General features: G+C 34.4%; 1 protein-coding gene, 1 long non-coding RNA gene and 1 pseudogene across 2 annotated transcripts; 2 read left to right on the top strand and 1 right to left on the bottom strand.

Annotated features, from left to right (window-relative positions):
* Positions 1–2,390: 2,390 nt before the first annotated feature.
* LOC120184351 lies at positions 2,391–18,632 on the bottom strand. The gene is made up of 4 exons (XR_005522010.1): positions 18,622–18,632; positions 7,955–7,957; positions 7,397–7,545; positions 2,391–2,402 (listed from the first exon to the last, which is right to left on the bottom strand). It is a non-coding gene; the product is annotated as an uncharacterized LOC120184351 (long non-coding RNA).
* LOC120184348 (BTB/POZ domain-containing protein At1g67900-like) lies at positions 7,679–11,091 on the top strand. Its single transcript, XM_039188843.1, has 5 exons — positions 7,679–7,767; positions 8,797–8,980; positions 9,062–9,131; positions 9,214–10,485; positions 10,572–11,091. Exons 2-5 carry the CDS (start codon positions 8,922–8,924, stop codon positions 11,073–11,075), a joined length of 1,905 nt encoding a protein of 634 aa, XP_039044774.1. The 5' UTR covers positions 7,679–7,767; positions 8,797–8,921; the 3' UTR covers positions 11,076–11,091.
* LOC120184347 lies at positions 11,923–15,522 on the top strand (annotated as a pseudogene).
* Positions 18,633–18,688: the final 56 nt, after the last annotated feature.

Here is an 18,688-nt window from a genome sequence, read left to right as displayed (position 1 = left end):
AACATAATTGATCATTTAATTTATGTCATTTTTATGATAACAATATACATTACAAATATGTACATATAATTATGGATTTTAATCCAACAGATTATAGTAATAGATGCCAATAGCCATCGGCGTTTGCATGATCAAACCCTTTGGTGGGATTGATTTGTCGATGTTCCCTCATCAACTGCCTCTTCCTCGAAATTTAATTATAATTGAGTGATCAAATGTACTAAAAAATTATATAATCAACTAGTCTACATGTTAATTTTTTAATGAAAATCTTTTTGTATGATTAAAAAAAAGTCATCGTATAAACGAGGCAGCAATGATTCGTATTTCGTTAAAAAAACCCTCTCAACACCTAGTTAGAGGAAAAATAGTGCTTCGAACCATAGGCAAACACACATCATACAACGAACTGAATGAAGAGTTAAAAACAGTCCCGAACCATTAGTAACTGAACACATTTAAAATTTAGTCTCGATAACATCTTGTAATATATGTATCATTTTTTAAAAATTAAAATTAAAAAATATATATTTTTGACTAACGAGTCAATTTATATAATGGTAGATAAAAATTCTCCAAAATGACGCGTCTCTATTATATGATGCCACATAATACCTTTTAACGTCGTTAGATAAAATATTAGATTAATAAATGAAATGAAACTCTTATATAATTAAACGATTTAAAAGTGTGTGTGTGTTTGTGAAGTTAAAATCTTAAAATAAAGGAGACTGCTTAAATCATTGCAAAAGAAAACACATGAACGTGCTGAGTGGTCCCTCCATGGGTGAACTCATTGATGCGATTAAAGCCACAAAGTCCACCCTCAATGATGAGATCGGATAAACCAAAGCTTAAAGCCCAAAAAGAAAAAACCCTAACAATCAAAGATAAGAGAGAATAATAAAGGATGGGACATGGTTTTATATTAGGGATTAATTTGAATTTATAAAATTTAAAAAGGGTAAATTAGAATTTATAAATTTTTAGAGAATGCGAAAATAGAATTTTAATATAAAATACATAAAAAAATATAAAGTATATAGTAAATTTAATTTTTCAGGATGACCACTCCCACCCGTCCGGTCTACGTCTATCCCTGAAAATAATGGTTGACATCGTCAACAACAGTATAGAGTTTGATAATCTGTTACTATATATTTTTATTTTACATTACAATCCCGTTAATATATTATCTTTTTTCTCGTGCACATGATATACGGAGTCTTAGAAATCGTAGCTTATCTCTCACCTTCCTTCACATATACGGATGGGCATGGGACCCGAATCCAACGGATTCGGATCGGATTTTTTTAAATGTGATGCTCGGGTCGAGGTCGGGCTTAGGGTGAAAAATACTCGACCTGACCCTACCCAAAAAATATAATTTTACTTTATATATTTAGAAATAATTACAATAATACCTCCAAAATATTATTTTTTTCAAATAAGTCATTGTTTTTATTGAATAAAAATATTTTTTTATTATTTCAGATCGGGTCGGATTTTTAAGTTATATATCGAGTCAGGTTTGGATCGGGTGAAAACTTATTTTAGTCGGGTCAAGTCGGGTATCGGATGAAGGACTCATTATTCTAGGGTCGGTGAACCAAAAATCCAACCTATGCTAATCCCTATTCACACATGAGGGGAACTTTTGTGCTGATATACTCTCAAAGATGTGCTGTAATTTTGACGAGGAACTTATTGTTTTTGAACACCAGTTGTCTCAAGTGGTTCCTTTCCTGAAAACGGATCGAATGGGGATTTCCTTCCCAAGAGGCTATAAAGTTGCTTAACCCCCCTGTTTCCTTATTTCCACTATAACCAAAAAAACAAATTTGGTTTAATTTTTAGGGTAAAATACATAGGTGACCACTAAACTATAGCCCCTTTTCATTTTGACCACTGGTGTTTTGACTCGATCAATCAGACCGCCCAACTATTTAAATGCTTCAATCAATCCATTGGCCATTAATTTTTAACGGAGGTGGTGACGTGATAGATAATAAAATTGGCATAATTATAGATTCTGGTCCTTAGTATTTACATATTCTATAAATTTAGCCACTATTTTAATACATATTCTATAAATTTAACTCTCCAATCTTATAGTGACACGTGGCTTCTTCGGATTGGAGGGTTAAATTGATAGAATGTCTATTAAAATAGCGATTAAATTGATAAAATGTGTAAATATTAAGAACCAAATCTATAATTATGCCAATTTTATTAATTGTCATGTCACCACCCCGTTAAAAATGAACAGCTCATGGTTTGATTGAATCATTTAAATAGTTGGGTGGTTTGATTGATCGAATCAAAACGTCAATGAACAAAATGAAAAATGAGCTATAATTTAGTAGTCACATGTGTAGTTTACCCTAATTTTTTATCTACAACTATGAACTATGGAGTTGTGGTTATCAATTATTAAATTCTATTTATGATTATGTTTAAAAAAAATTATTATTTTATATATTATATTTTATTCATAAACGGTGATTGAATCTTGGATCAATTCCAAATCCCATCAAAACTCCTTTTTTTTCAATTATAAAGTTGACCAATGATTTATTATATTCCTTTGTTCTGATTACAACAACATGGATTGGATTGGAGCTAATCATTACGAGTATTACCTTCTCTCTCTTTTTTTGTGTGGGTTAATTGGGAAATTATTAAATAAAAAAAATCCTATTTATTATTTTAAGATAAACTACGCATTTAATATATAAATTATCAGTTTTGTCGCTCAATAAATGTATGAAACCTGCTTTTCGTAAAACATAAGATCTAACCTTGCTTTTTCACAAAACGTGAGGTTATCATACGTGAACAGTTTAAAAGTATTTTTTTTAATTAATGTAGTTTGAAGATTATTTTTCCAATAAAATAATGAATGAGGGTTTTTCATTTAATAATGTCGTTAATTGGTAAAGTGTGCTACCTTGCCGAAATAAAGAATTTTGAGGGAAGTTATTTATGGGTTAATGTCTAAGAAAAAAATTAGAAAATTTAGATTATAATATTAGAATTTGAAAAAGAAAATTATATTTTTTTAATGGATATGGATAAACGGTGAATATCAATTAAAGGGTGGTAATTCAATGTACAAAATGATTTGTCTACGGTTACACATTTATCTTTTTTTAGGGGCTTAAATATACAAAATGTGTATATTGTATGTTATTTTTTCAGTTTAGCGTCTAACGTTTATTTTATTTTAGTTTGATGTCTAACATTTCATTCCATAACTCGAATTGGATTAGGTCGTGACGAACCGTTAAATTTGACTATTAACCCATTAAAAATACCACCTGACATATTTTTTAATAGGCTTAAATAAATCTTTACCCCTTGAACTATAACTTTAAACCAACCCCCAACTCACAAAACACCTCCATTTTTACTTTCTCCATTTTTCTTCATCTCTCTCGAGTACCAAACCCTCCCTTTCTCTAACAGACCACCAAACACCTCCATTTAAGCCTATTAAAAAATATGCCCGTACGTATTTTTAATGGGTTAACGGCTAAACTTAATTGTCCGTCACGTTCTGACCAAATTTGAGATGTGAAATGAAATATTAGGCACCAAACTAAAGCGAAATAAACGTTAGGCACCAAACTGAAAAAAATGACATACGTTGGGCACCTTTTGTATATTTAAGTCTTTTTTTAATCTAGGATGTTTTACAAGTGATAATATGAAGGTTCTCAATCATTTGACAATGAATGTTCTAATATTTTTCTACAATCTCTAGTACTCTAATATGACATTCTAGAAATAACAATCATTCTTTTAACCAATGAGTTAACTTGATTTGTACAGAGTTACACTTATCTGGTCTAATAGATAACCTGACCTTTAGATAGGTATATGTTTTTATGGACCGAATTTGAGCTGAACCCATGCATAAGAGTAATACATAATTATTTATATATGATGAAATAATAATGATATTATTAAATTAACATTAGTATTTAGGGTAAATTATGTATTTATTTAACCAATGAGTTAACTTGATTTGTACGTTACACTTATCTGGTCTAATAGATAACCTGACCTTTAGATAGGTATATGTTTTTATGGACCGAATTTGAGCTGAACCCATGCATAAGAGTAATACATAATTATTTATATATGATGAAATAATAATGATATTATTAAATTAACATTAGTATTTAGGGTAAATTATGTATTTAGTATTTAAACTATCAATTTTGATCCGTTTTAGTATCTATACTTTCATAAAACCATATTTAACATTTAGTTTTCATTTTATTTTAGTACCATGTCTTTAAAAGTTTAACGTGCATAAACTATCAGTTTAAACTCATTTTAGTATATAAACTTTCAAATTTTTCAAATTTTAATGTTAAATTTTGAAAAAGGTACTAAAATAAAATAAAAATTAAACTTTAGGTATGATTTCTAAAAAAATTAAAAGTTTAAGTACTAAGACGAATCAAAACTGATATTTTAGATACTAAACTAATAATTTACCCTTAATTATTTTAGTATTTATCAAGTCACACAAAGAGAGATATGTTAATTATGATACTGTTAACAAATGATTGGAAATAACCAATGATGAAATGGTCAAAAGTAACGGAGCTAGTAATGATGAAATTTGACGTGTGATTTTGGTTTGATTCGATGTTTCACTGTATTACTAGGTCTTCCTCCCTTGACACCTAAGGTTGGGCAAAAAAATTCGATTCAATTGATTCGATCTGTTGATTTGGTGATTTGATCTAAAAATTCAGATATTTAATTTATTTTTAATTTTCAGATAATTTATAATAGGATATTTGAATTTTTTTGAATAATCAAATTGGATACGGATTGGATAAAATCTACTTTCAGATTATCCGAAAATCTAAAATAATTAGGCCTTTAAATTTTAGATACATTTAACTCGATAAATGAGTAACACATTAACTCATTAAAGCTCTAACTTAATAAAAATTAGAGTATTTAATTATTTATTGTGTGTAGTAATTATATATATAATATAGTAGAAGTACCAAATATATAACATTAAATCAAAAAAGTTAAAAATTTAAAATTAATTTTTTCTGTCAAGTTAAATTTTATATTCGGATTCGATTTCCGATCCGAAAAAACAGAATATCTAAAATTTTATTTTTCGGACCGGATAAGGATCACTATTTTAGGCATCCGAAATTTTCGGATATCCAAATTTTCGGATTAGATATACGATTTTGCACACCTTTACTTGACACGCAATGAATCTAAAGATAGCAATTTAACCCGACTCTGACGGGTTCTAACATGATTCTATTTGATAAGATTAGATTTAAAATAGAAAATCCAAGTTCAGGTCGAATCATGTCGAATTTTATGGAGTAAACTCGGGCCGGGTTGGGTCGAATCAGCCTTCACCTGAACCCTACCCGAGGATAATAATATAATTTCCTTCAAATTTTTATTAATTTTTTTAATTAAGTCTTTATTTTATATCAAGTCGAATCGGATTGAATTGGATTTATATTCTAAAAATTCAAGTATGATTGCAATCGTGTAGTAGGTATATATTTTTTTTGTTCAGCGGGAATCAAATAGAAATAAAATTTTTAGGTCGAGTTAGATTTAAATGAAAGATGCATATTTTCAAGTCGAGTCAGATTGATTAAAAAACCTAACCCTAACCCGATAGGTTGCCATCATTAAGTGAACCTGTCTAGCAAATTCGAGCACTGCAAAATCCAACAGTTATACATCAAATTATATTGTGACACCCGCTCAATCTATGATCAATAGTTTTTGTTCTTTTCTTCAAGGCCTGATTCATTAGAAACGCATAAACCCCACCGGTAAACGAGCCAGCCACGTCATAGGAAAACAAGCTGAAAGTGACATTTATTCGGATCCATGCAGGCAGGGCCACTGCCGTGACAGGCGGCACCACCACTGCCCCTGAAGGTTACAATTCACAAGTCTCCAACACCGACAAGATGAGCGTGTGAGTTTACCTTCTTTTCCCCCTTGTAATATGTTCCAGATTCCGCGCTCTAGAAAGTTGGGTTTTATGTAAATGACTGACTGACAGACAGACATATATAGCACCGAGTTGAAGCAAATTGTTTGGTTATAAATTGGTATATTTTTCTTTTTAAAAATTTTAATTTGATCATTCAATTAAGATATTGTTATAAATAGGTCACTCTATTGTTAAAATTGAAATAAATGTCTAATGTAGCCCGTACAATAACAATATTAGTATTCCCAGATTTATATATTCTATTAATTTGATCTTAATTCTATATAATTTACTAAACTTAATCTTTCATATTTACAAATTTACAACAATTTATTCATTTTCTTACGATACTATCAAAGCAAATGAGCTCATTTGATCAAAACAGTAGTTGGATAATTGCATTCTACTACTATAAAATTGTAATAAGTGACTGTTAAATTGTTATTATATCAGAAAAGCAACAAGAAAATAGTACTAACATTTATGATAGAAGAACAACAAATACAAAATTAATAGTTTTTAATATGAAGGTTCAAATTAGAATTAAATTGATGGATAAGTTTTGAGGATTAAAACTGCTATTATATTAAGTCAGGTCACTATTTCATTCAATATTTAACGAACAAATCTATATTTATAATAATATTTTAATAAAGTGGTTAAATTGTAACTTTTAAAAGAGAGAGAGAGAGAGAGAGAGAGAGAGAGAGAGAGAGAGAGAGAGAGAGAGTTGGAAACATGTATATTCTCTTCTGATTTTCATTGATTCCCCAAAGCAAATCTCTGAACAATTATGCACTCGGAGGAGGATTCACCTGTCACCTTCTGCCCGCCACCATGCATCAATTATAAGTTTCTTTCTTCAAAATTCCATTTTTTTGTTCGAGTCTTTCGGTGTTTAATAGTTATACGAGTTTCGATTATATCTAAATTTCAGTTAAATCAAACCCTTAAATAAAGGAAGAAAAAAACTCATTCAAAAGATTCAAACTCGAAATCTTACTTAAAAATATAAACTCGATGAAGATATAATCACTCTTTTCAAAATTCTAATCTTGCTGATCATTATCTTCTTTCATTTAGTCCAATCTTTCTAAACCGCTCCTTATACCATAAACATTTTCAACAAGAATTTAATGAGATCCAAATTTTCTTAAGCTTCAAAAATTCAACCCCTAATGATCCAAACTACAAAGGGTCCCACAAAATGGACCCCAAAATGGTCCTACTAAAGGAGATGTTGTCGGGTGGCCGACCCCTAAGGTAGCACTGAGAAGGACCATTACAGGCATTTGTGGATTACCCTTTCCTCGCACGTAAGGTTGACATCAAATTATCCCCCACAGGAAACTTCACCCTGTATCCATCTCCACTCAATTTCAGTACATTATCCTTAGCCTACACCAAAAAAGATATCCAAGGTCACCAACCTTGCCTGGCCTTAGGGCCGGCATCGATCGAGTCAAGACGAATCCTCGGTCTCGGTCTTTAGTGGACAATGATTGAGCCTAAACGGAGACTATGTCTTAGTCTCCCTTGTGATCATGCCTCCGTTCTGCACAACATTTAGGTAGACAAAATGGCCACTTTAACAAAACCAAGTTGTTTAATGTTACGTTTTCAACTTATTTATTGGTTGGATTTGCAGAGAATACTTGTTCTGGCTTTATTTTTATACCCTTTTTGTTTCTCTTTTCACTTCATCATATGTAGCAGCTTGAAGAAATTCCCCATTGAAACATCTTGAGCTAAATCAGGTGACCATGAAAACCCAGTTCCCTTTTTGTTTTTCTTTGTTTATTCTGATTTTTCCTTGTGATTTCTATCTGGATTTTCGCTTGAGCATGCTGTGAATCTCAGCCATTAGAATAAGATATTATATAAAGCTTGTGACCTTCAACTGCATTAATGAATCCCTTTTACAACTGAAGATGAAAAAAGAACACACTTTCTCCTCTCTCATCATACTAACATTCACATCAATGATCTGCTCAACTTCATGATCATTGGGCCATTTTGGATTAAATTTGAGGAAAGGGTTGTTGGTGATATTTTAGTGAAAATCACAAATGGCAGTTCAGCTCCAGATTTTTGTAGTTGTGGTTCATAATGCAGATTGCAGACACTCAATTATTAAAAATATATGATAATCTGCAATGTTTAAAAGTCGTCGGCGACTGTGGTTAAAGGCAACTATAATAGCCATACACATTATATTCTATTCCTTCCTTGAGCTTTTTCCTCTTTACTTTCTCTGTGTAAAGTTAGCAGACATTATAAATGGTAATTGAGTGGCGTACGATGCTTCGTATAAACTAGTTTTTGGCTAAAATAAGCCTAGGGCCGTACAGATGAAATAAATGTAAAACATTTTGGTGTAGCAATGATGATAAAGAAGGTCACTTAGCACGTGGGTGCTGCCTTTCTTATTGCTCGCTGGCAGTCGAAAAATGCCCTTCAAGCCTAAGGCTTTAAAATCTAAACCACACATATATATATACATATACATACATACATACATACATACATATATATATATATATATATATATATATATATATGTACAAGTTGAATTATCCGATGAATGGTTGGCAGTTGGTGTCGGATTTCAGGTTGTCTCAAGAAACATTCTTTCTTTCGAATTAGAGTAACATAGTGAACCTCAACTTTCTTGTTTTCTTCTATGTTTACACTGCAATGGCTTTGATTCTTTGTTTTGCATGTCCAAACCAAATGGCGAATGGAATTTGGATCGTTTGTTCTTTTTGGTTTTCTTCACTTGACAGTTTGGGGTTTGCTTGGTTGGGTGGTTTTGGATTGATGGTCTGGTCTGGTTTGGTGCACCAAGAAACGAGCTTTATTAGTTCCCGTCATGCTAATTTTTAGCTGGTGAAGAACACAAAACCCAGACATGAAGTTTATGAAACTTGGATCGCGACCAGACACCTTCTACAGTGTTGAGGCTGTTAGGTATGATTATGAAGACAATCAACTCTCCGTTTTCTTGTTCTTTTTCTAGGAAGATTCCATGAATTTCTTTTCTTGATGCAGGTCTGTCTCTTCTGATGTCTCTAGTGACCTTATAATTCAAGTGAAAGGAAGCAGATATATGCTTCACAAGGTAGTTTTTCTTCTTCTCAGATTGTTGTGGTTCAATTCATTCTCTTTTCTTATACTGATTGTTTGATTCATTGTACAAGCAGTTTCCTTTGTTGTCAAAGTGTTTGAGGCTGCAAAGGATATGTTCTGAATCCCCTGAAACATTACAACGACAAATAATCCAGTTACCCGATTTCCCTGGCGGGATCGAGGCTTTTGAGCTTTGTGCTAAGTTCTGTTATGGCATCACGATCACCCTCAGCGCCTATAACATCGTCGAGGTCCGATGTGCTGCCGAATATTTGCAGATGACCGAAGATGTCGAGAAAGGGAACTTGGTTTACAAAGTTGGTGTTTTCTTCAATTCCTGCGTCCTGCATGGTTGGAAAGACACTATTGTGACCCTGCAAAGCACCAAGGCGTTTCCTTTATGGTCCGAAGACCTCGGGATCACGAGCAGATGCATAGAATCGATTGCGTCGAAAGTTTTGACGCACCCTTCGAAGGTCTGCCTGTCGCATAATCATTCGAGGAGGGCTAGGGATGATATATCATGTAATGAAGCCGAGAGCCAGCGTCACCGATCGACAATCAAAGGTTGGTGGGCTGAGGATGTTGCTGAGTTGAGTATTGACTTGTACTGGAGAACCATGATAGCTATTAAATCTGGTGGGAAAATACCTTCTAATCTCATCGGTGAAGCGTTGCGAGTATATGCATCTCGATGGCTACTGAACATATCGGGAAAGGTAAACACTAACAAAGAAGAAGCAACGGCATCAAGCTCGGATTCGGATTCGGCTAATGAGGTTACATCGAAGCACAGGCTGCTGTTGGAATCTATAGTAAGCTTACTCCCATCGGAAAAAGGTGCCGCTTCTTGCAGTTTTCTACTTAAGCTCTTGAAAGCGGCCAACATTCTTAATGCTTCATCATCTTCGAAGATGGAATTGGTTCGAAGAATAGCACTTCAATTAGAGGAAGCAAGAGTCAGTGATCTGTTGATACCTTGTTTATCACACTCGAGCGAAACCCTCTACGATGTCGACATGGTTCAGTCCATTTTGGAACAATTCATGTCACAAGGACAAAGCCCTCCTACGAGCCCTCCAAGATCCAAGCTGGGGATTGAGAGGAGAAGGAAGTCGCGTTCGGCCGAGATTGTCGATATCGAGCTTCAGGAAGCTAGGAGATCTTCTTCTGCATCACATAGTTCCAAACTAAAAGTAGCTAGAATTGTTGATGGATATCTCCTAGAGATCGCCAGAGACAAAAATCTTCCCCTGTCTAAATTCATTGCTATAGCTGAGACTATACCGAATTTCTCCCGGCCTGATCACGGCGATCTCTACCGAGCCATCGACATTTATCTCAAGGTACATACAAACTGTTTTTCTGGCCTCATTAGTTTACCATATAATAAAATTGCAGATGGAACTAGATTTTGTTTATGTATGTCCAGGCACACCCGGACCTAAACAAGAATGAACGAAAAAAGCTATGCCGAATCCTCGACTGCAAAAAGCTGTCGGTCGAGGCCTGTATGCATGCTGCTCAAAATGAAAAGCTTCCACTTAGAGTAGTGGTACAAGTTCTGTTCTTCGAGCAAGCTCGAAGAGCTGCTACTGGTGGAAAAGTGACCGAGCTCCCTAGCAACATCAAGGCACTTTTAGCCTCGCATAACATCGATCCATCTAAGCCTCCAGGGCCTTTAAGAACTACTACTACTAGCAACATTCCAGCAGATGACCAATGGAGCATGTCGGGCATTAAGACCCCGAAGTCCAGAGCTTCGACGTTACGGACGAAGGACGCTCGAGACGATGATTTGGATGAAAACGACATGAACCCCGACGGAATCGGAAGAACTTCCATGTTCAAGGCTTTCTGTGCTCTTCCTACCGGACCCAAAAGAATGTTCAATAAGTTGTTGTCCATCAATAGAAGTGGCACTGAAAAGAATTGAGTGAAGTTTTGTTTATGCTAATTGCACCAAATTTAATCAAAAAATTCGGTTGATTTAGATTTATGTGGAATTTTATTGAAATAATAATGTACGGCGGTTAGGGTGTTCAAACGGGTAATTCGGTTAACTAATCGAACCAAATTACCCAAGTTTCATTAACCGAATTTCTCTCCATTAACCGAATTTTTCCCCATTAACCGTTAACCGAACCAAATTTTTTCTAAAAAAAAATTAACTGAACCGAACTAAGTTCGGTTAATTGATCAGTTAACTGAATTAACCGAAATTTATAAATAATATATATTATATATTAAATATTTAAGATTTTTTGGTTTTTTCGATTAATTTAATTGGTTAATTCGGTAAAAACTAAGTTCAAATACACTAAAGCTAAATAATATATATATAAATATGTTATTAAATATTTAATAATTTCGGTTAATTAACTGATTTCGAACCGAATTAACCAAAACCGAAATTTGAAAAAAAATCATTAACCGTTCGGTCGGTTAATTAAGTTTTAACTGAACAGTTAACGCCCTAAGGGCGGTAGTTTTAATTTAAAAATACATGATCTGGTCTCTAAATTGTTTCAGACTCATATTATTTTACTTTTTAAAATTTTGAATTATTTTTAGATTCGTATTATTTCTATTTTCAATCATTTTAGATCATTTTTTTTATTAATTAATTTATAGATTCAGATTTAGATAAAAAAAATTGACGGATTGTGAGTGAGTGAACTATAATTTTCCAATGAAAATCTGTTGTAGGTTTTCAATCAATCATATGATGATATTATTAGATATGTTTCATGTTCGATTTGGTGATTATGTTGCCTAGGTATTTCAGTCATGCCAAGGGCTCAAACCAGCCATCCATTGGATCCATTGTCTGCTGCTGAAATCTCTGTTGCAGTGGCAACAGTAAGGGCAGCTGGAGCAACCCGAGGTAAAAACAAGAAATTTATTCAACAGTTAACTTGTATTGTTGCTTCACTTTTGATTTTAGCATTTTAGTACCTATTTTTGTTCACGTGAATCAATGGATGCGTATGTTGTCTTAGTTTAACTTGTATTGTTGCTTCAATTTTGATGTTATCATTTCAGTAGCTATTTTCTTTATATGAATGAATGATATGCATATTTTCTTTCCTTAGGTGAGAGATAGCATGCGCTTTATCGATGTGGTTTTGGTGGAAACAGAGAAGCAGGCTGTCGCATTGGCGGATGCGTATTTTTCCCCTCCTTTCCAGCCTTTCATTAATTCCCAGGACAAAGGGTGGACATGTTATTCCTACTAAGCTTCCTCCGCTCCATGCAAGACTTGTTTACAACAAAAGGTCCAATGAGACTAGTGCATGGATTGTTGAATTGTCGGGAGTTCACGCTGCAACTCGAGGAGGCCACCACAGGGGCAAAGTAATTTCGTCTAAAGTTGTTGCAGATGTCCAACCTCCCATGGTAAACATGCGTCTTCTCTTTTTAGAATATGAAAGTATTTCTATAGGTATGGTTTAGACTAGACCAACTGTCACAAAATGCTATTCGAACACTTCTAATAAGCGATTTCATTAGTTAATCTATGTTGTGCTTGTCCTTTGTTATGGTTTTTTGCATCCAGCATACATGATAAATTTGTAACCGGCATGTTTGTCCATTAATGTTCTTATTCTCAAACTGTAGGATGCTATGGAATATGCTGAATGTGAGGCAATGAAAAAGAGGGGTATTGAGGATATGGATCTTGTGATGGTTGATCCCTGGTAAGTGATCATCCTTAGCTTCCTATGCCTTGGCATTCTATAGAATTATTTCTCTATTACAGTTGACTCTTACCCTTCCATATTCGGTTACTTGCCATTCTATAGGTGTGTGGGATATCATAGCGGTTCTGATGCTCCTAGCCGAAGACTTGCTGAACCACTTATCTTCTGCAGAACTGAGAGTGAGAGTGACTGTCCCATAGAAAATGGCTACGCTCGTCCGGTTGAGGGAATACATGTCCTTGTCGACATGCAAAATATGGTGGTGATTGAATTTGAAGACCGTAAACTTGTTCCCCTTCCACCAGCTGATCCTTTAAGAAATTACTCTCCTGGTGAAACAAGAGGAGGTGTCGATCGTAGTGATGTGAGACCACTACAAATCATTCAACCTGATGGTCCCAGTTTTCGTGTTAATGGGAATTTTGTTGAATGGTAAAAGGTGACTAGTAGTGAAACTATGTTTATAACTTTAATCAGTTCAAGATGCACTGATTTATTTTATTTGTAACTCTGGTTTCAGTGGAATTTCCGAATTGGTTTCACTCCTAGGGAGGGTCTTGTAATCTATTCTATTGCTTATGTCGACGGTAGTCGTGGCAGGAGGCCTATAGCCCATAGATTAAGTTTTGTTGAAATGGTAGATCCTTATGGAGATCCAAATGATCCACATTATTGGAAGAATGGATTTGATGCTGGAGAAGATGGGCTGGGTAAAAATGCACATTCTCTTAAGGTGTGTATCTGCTTTTGTGTTTATGTTTTCATGTCGTGTTTCATTTAGATCCTTCCATCTCTCTTAATTTAAGTTGAAATTTCTCCTCATTCACTTCTTATCTTTTGTAGGGCTGTGATTGTTTGGGATATATCAAGTACTTTGATTCCCATTTTACGAATTTCACTGGAGGTGTTGAAACAATTGAGAATTGTGTTTGTTTGCACGAGGACCATGGGATCTTATGGAAGCATCAAGACTGGAGAACAGGTTTAGCAGAAGTACGACGATCGAGAAGACTGACGGTGTCATTTATATGTACTGTGGCTAAATATGAATATGAATTTTTCTGGCATTTCTATCAGGCAAGTTGGTGTCTTCCAGGATTGTATTTGCTTACTTTGCATGAATATGCTAGCTGTTGTGCTGCTATACACTATATGTATTCGCTGTATCGAACTATCTGTTGTTGCCTTCTACATTTTTTAATGATGTATTCTCCTTTGATTTGAAAGCTGTGTCACTTAAAATTTGATTGGCGGACGCATGTTATAGGATGGTAAAATTGAAGCTGAGGTTAAACTCACTGGAATTCTCAGCTTAGGAGCCTGGTGAAACACGGAAATATGGCACAACCATCGCTCCTGGTTTATATGCCCCTGTCCATCAACACTTTTTCGTGGCTCACATGGACATGGCGGTTGATTGTAAACCCGGGAAGCATTTAATCAAGTAAGCAGTCACGTTATTCCTGAACAATGATTTGGCTCCTTCATTAGATTGACATTTGTTGCCTGTAATGCATCCTATGATATCGATTGTTTTGCGAGTAAAATGTTCGTGGCAGTTTTAGCTTGTAACATTGATCACCACCATGTCTTTCCACCGCCGGTTGCTCCTATTGAAAGAAAGCGTGGAGTTATTCAACCTTAATTCATGCAAAACTAAAACTTTTATGCATTCTTACAGGTGGTCGAGATGAATCTTAAAGTTGAAGAACCAGGGAAGAATAATGTTCATAACAATGCATTCTATGCTGAAGAGGAGCTACTCAGATCCGACTTACAAGCAATGCGTGATTGTGATCCGTTGTCTGCACGCCACTGGATTGTACGTAATTGCGATCCCATCAACTTATCTCTTACTTGAATATCGTTTAGTCTTAGCTCAAGTTATTTTGCCTTGCTCGACTAGCTCTTTTATATGCATGTTAAAAGAAATCTTGGAAAATGCCTGAATCTTCTGCACTGTTCAAGAAGTTGATCCCTGAACCGTACTTGCTATTTCCGAATTTTTAGGTTCGAAACACACGAAATGTCAACCGGACCGGGCAGCTGACAGGCTTCAAACTCGTACCTGGTTCGAATTGTTTACCACTGGCTGGCTCTGAGGCAAAATTTCTGAGAAGAGCAGCTTTCTTGAAACATAACCTTTGGGTCACACCCTATTCTCGTGAAGAAATGTATCCTGGAGGGGAGTTTCCGAATCAAAATCTGCGAGCCGGGGAGGGATTAGCTACTTGAGTTAAGCAGAACCGATCCTTGGAAGAAGCTGATATAGTTCTGTGGTTAGTCTCTTATACATGTTTCTCATAGCATCCAACTTTATATGCAGTCACAGTCATCTCAGTACATATCATCTATATTTGCATTTAACTGCAATCATGTGCAGGTACGTCTTTGGAGTGACACGCATTCCTCGGCTGGAAGACTGGCCTGTGATTCCGGTGGAACGCATCGGTTTCATGCTCATGGTAGCATAAGTTCCTCGACATGTTTTCCTTTTCCGATAAGTCATAATTTTTACCGACATCTAAAAGTTACCCTTTGGTGATCGTAATGCAGCCACACGGTTTCTTCAATTGATCAACGGCGGTCAATGTTCCCCCTAGCGCAGCCGATCTGGAGCTCAAGGACAGCGATATCGCAACGAAACCTATCCAGAATGGGATAATTGCTAAGCTTTGAGTTGATACTCAATTCAGGTATTAGTAAAAGGTCATGCATTTCCCTGCAGTATGCAATGTCAGGTACTGAATTAAACATAAAGATTTGTATTTGTAAGGAGAAAGGTTAGTTGAACTACCTTTGAGTCATTGTCATCTCTTGTACTGTTAAAAGAGTCATTATGGACTTTGATGATTATGTTGTTCATGAAGATCATCAGTAACTCTATTCTTTATGTGCTTTATTTATGATTGAGAAGATGATGTTCAAGGCTCATACATATATGGGACATTTTTGACACCCGATGTTGACATTTTTACCGGTCAACATTGTCGGCTTTGGGCTGCTAGCTGCCAAACCCTTCTGTTCTGGTCCAGCCGTTCAAGTCCAGGCCGTCCCCACACGCAATGCATTTTACCACATATAATTTGCTTATGAATCTTATGTATCTGAGTTCGCGTAAATTACATCATTCATCACTTAATTTTACTATCTTATTTTACTTAATATATTTTTAATATTTTTCTAATTTATTTATTGAACTTTTGAATTACTTTTATTTTGATCACTTTAAATAATGTTGTTATTATCTTCGCATGACGTGACATTTTCTATTATTATTTAATATAAAAATAATCTAAAATAGAAAATAAAAATAGAAGGTGGTTGTCCACTGTTTGTCGGTGTTGGACGTCATCGTTGTCGTCGAAGATGCTGATCGTTTGATCTAAAATTTCATGGCCGCTTTGCCTCAACACTCTTAGTCTGAATCATACCTTCATTTTTTCAGAACTTACTACAAAGTTCATGAATTGGATATCGAAAGTGAGGAAGTCGAAATGTTTCAATCGAGATTCACGGGTTCTGAGACATTTTCTGGTGAAACAACTACCAAATTTAGACTCAAGGGGTTGAGCCGAATCGACCCATGAAATTTGAGACCGAATGATCACCATTTATGGCAGTCGACACAACCGGCAGTGGCGTCTAGCACCGGTGAACAGTAGACAATCACCTTTTGTTTTTTTATATTAAATAATAATAATAATAATAAATGTCACATCGTATGAAAATAATAATAAAATAATTCAGAGTAATCAAAACATGAACAATTCAAAAGTTGAGTGAATAAATTTTAAAAAAATAAAAGTATAATGAGTAAAATAGAAGAGATGATAAAATTCAATGAGAAATAGTATATTTTACCCTTATATTTATTTCGATTAAATGAGATTATATATTCAAATATATTTTATGTAAACGACACAGACAATATTAGAAACAAACGTTAGGAGGGTAAAGTTGTTTAAGTTTAAAGTTAAATTAACCTATTGAGTGGTCTCGGTAGTAAAAACAATAGTATTATTTCTTTTAGAGGTCACAAATTTTAGTAGTCGTGTTTACAGAGTATATTAAGTAAATATTATATTTAGGATGAACATATATTAGGTCGAATTTTTGGTTGATTAGAGCCTTCTATATGCTCACTTATCATCCAATTCGGTGCGGTTTAAAGATATTTTATCCTATTTAAAACTCGAATGAATTTTTGAGATAAAAATTCGCACCAAACTCAATACATATATATATATAATCTATTTTGTTAGGTAAAAAAGATATAATTAAAAAATACATCGAAATGTATTATTGCAATCATCTCTACATATAATTATATTATTTTCTCGTATTTTATAAAAAGTGTCATCATAAAATCAACTCGATCTTATCTTTTAAAAATAACCCGACTTAATCTAATTCTTTCTTTTTTAAATATGATCTTATAAAATCAAGTCAATTTAAAAATCATCGAATCCAAATCTCATACTCATCCCTAATTTTTTTTAGATAATTCAAATTTGTATTGCTCGAAAGAATCACAATTCTGCTAAAGTACAATCATCAACATAGTTCAACATTCAACTATACAAAAGAAAATGATCGGTTAGACAATACCCCAAGAATTTTAAAGAGTGAGGTTTATGCTATCAATTCTATTGATTTGTTTTCCCTTTTAATTGTATTCCTACGCTTTCCTTAATGACTTTGAGGAGATCCTCGGTTGTTTTTGCGCTACCTCGAAACATTCTTCGGTTTCTTTCCTCCCATAGAGTATATATATAAGCACACCAAGCAATTTTTAATATTGTTGTGAGAAGCGGTTTACCTTTCCAAGCGTTACATGCTCATCTTTCCTTGTCTTCCCATGACGAAGTAGAAATTCTCAACCCATTAAGGTTCATTATAGAATCCCATAAGGAAATAGCCATTGGGCATAGTAAGAACAGATGGTCCCTTGTTTCCATAGCATTAGAGCATAAAATACAGTCCCCTTCGGTGGTGATGCCCATTCTTTGAAGTCGGTTTCTTGTAGGTAGACGATCCAAGTGAGCCATCCATGCTATTAAGCTATGTTTGAGGATGTGGTGTGGATACCAAATCAGTCTCTGCCAATCAACTTTGTCACCCTTGAGTCGGACGTCCTCCCATATGTCTCTAATATTTTTTGCGCCGGTTGACATTATTGGATACGCTTCAACCCTGCTATATAATATGGTTGCATTATTTACCCCATTGCGCCCTTGTCTCCTTCCACGACACAAGTGGAAAAGCAGTACTATATTATTACAAGGTATCAACCCTCCATGTGGTCTCCAATAATCACACTTTGGTTAAGTTAATAATCTAATCCAAAACCATTTTGATTGGCTGTACGTGTTGGAACATGATTGCTTCAATCTCCTGGATCTGATCCCCAGAAATGTTCTGTTTTTTTCCTTTGTACAAAATCATCTTCGGATTACATGAACTCCCCCTTGTCCACTTTTTGAACAATGGCTAGCTTGGATTTGGATCCATTATCCAGGCCATCTCCTTCACATTCTTCAATTACAAACAAATACATTATCTTTCTTTCTATTTGTGCTTTTGAATACTTATAGTATCTAAATTATCAGTTTTGATTCGTTTTCGTACTTAAACTTTCAATTTTTTCAAAACCATACCCGAAGTTCAGTTTTTGTTTCATCTTACTACTCCGTTCAAAATTTAACGTTATGGTTTGAGAAGAATTGAAAGTTTAGATACAAAAATGGTTCAAAACTGATAGTTTAGGTATTAAACACGTTAAGTTTCTAACGATGAGATATTAAGATGAAACAAAAACTAAACGTAAAGTATGGTGTTAAAA

The sequence above is a fragment of the Hibiscus syriacus genome, unplaced genomic scaffold (assembly GCF_006381635.1).
Source record: "Hibiscus syriacus cultivar Baekdansim isolate YM2019G1 unplaced genomic scaffold, ASM638163v2 tig00112864_pilon, whole genome shotgun sequence".
Lineage (NCBI taxonomy): Eukaryota > Viridiplantae > Streptophyta > Magnoliopsida > Malvales > Malvaceae > Hibiscus > Hibiscus syriacus.
The sequence above is the reverse complement of the archived record's forward strand: the minus strand, read 5'-3'. Positions and strand labels throughout refer to the sequence as shown.

Coding starts and splice junctions, on each gene's coding strand:
- LOC120184348 (XM_039188843.1), top strand. CDS start 8,922: ATGAAGTTTATGAAACTTGGATCGCGACCAGACACCTTCTACAGTGTT. Junction 8,981..9,061: donor TACAGTGTTGAGGCTGTTAG/GTATGATTATGA, acceptor TTCTTGATGCAG/GTCTGTCTCTTCTGATGTCT. Junction 9,132..9,213: donor GCAGATATATGCTTCACAAG/GTAGTTTTTCTT, acceptor TTGTACAAGCAG/TTTCCTTTGTTGTCAAAGTG.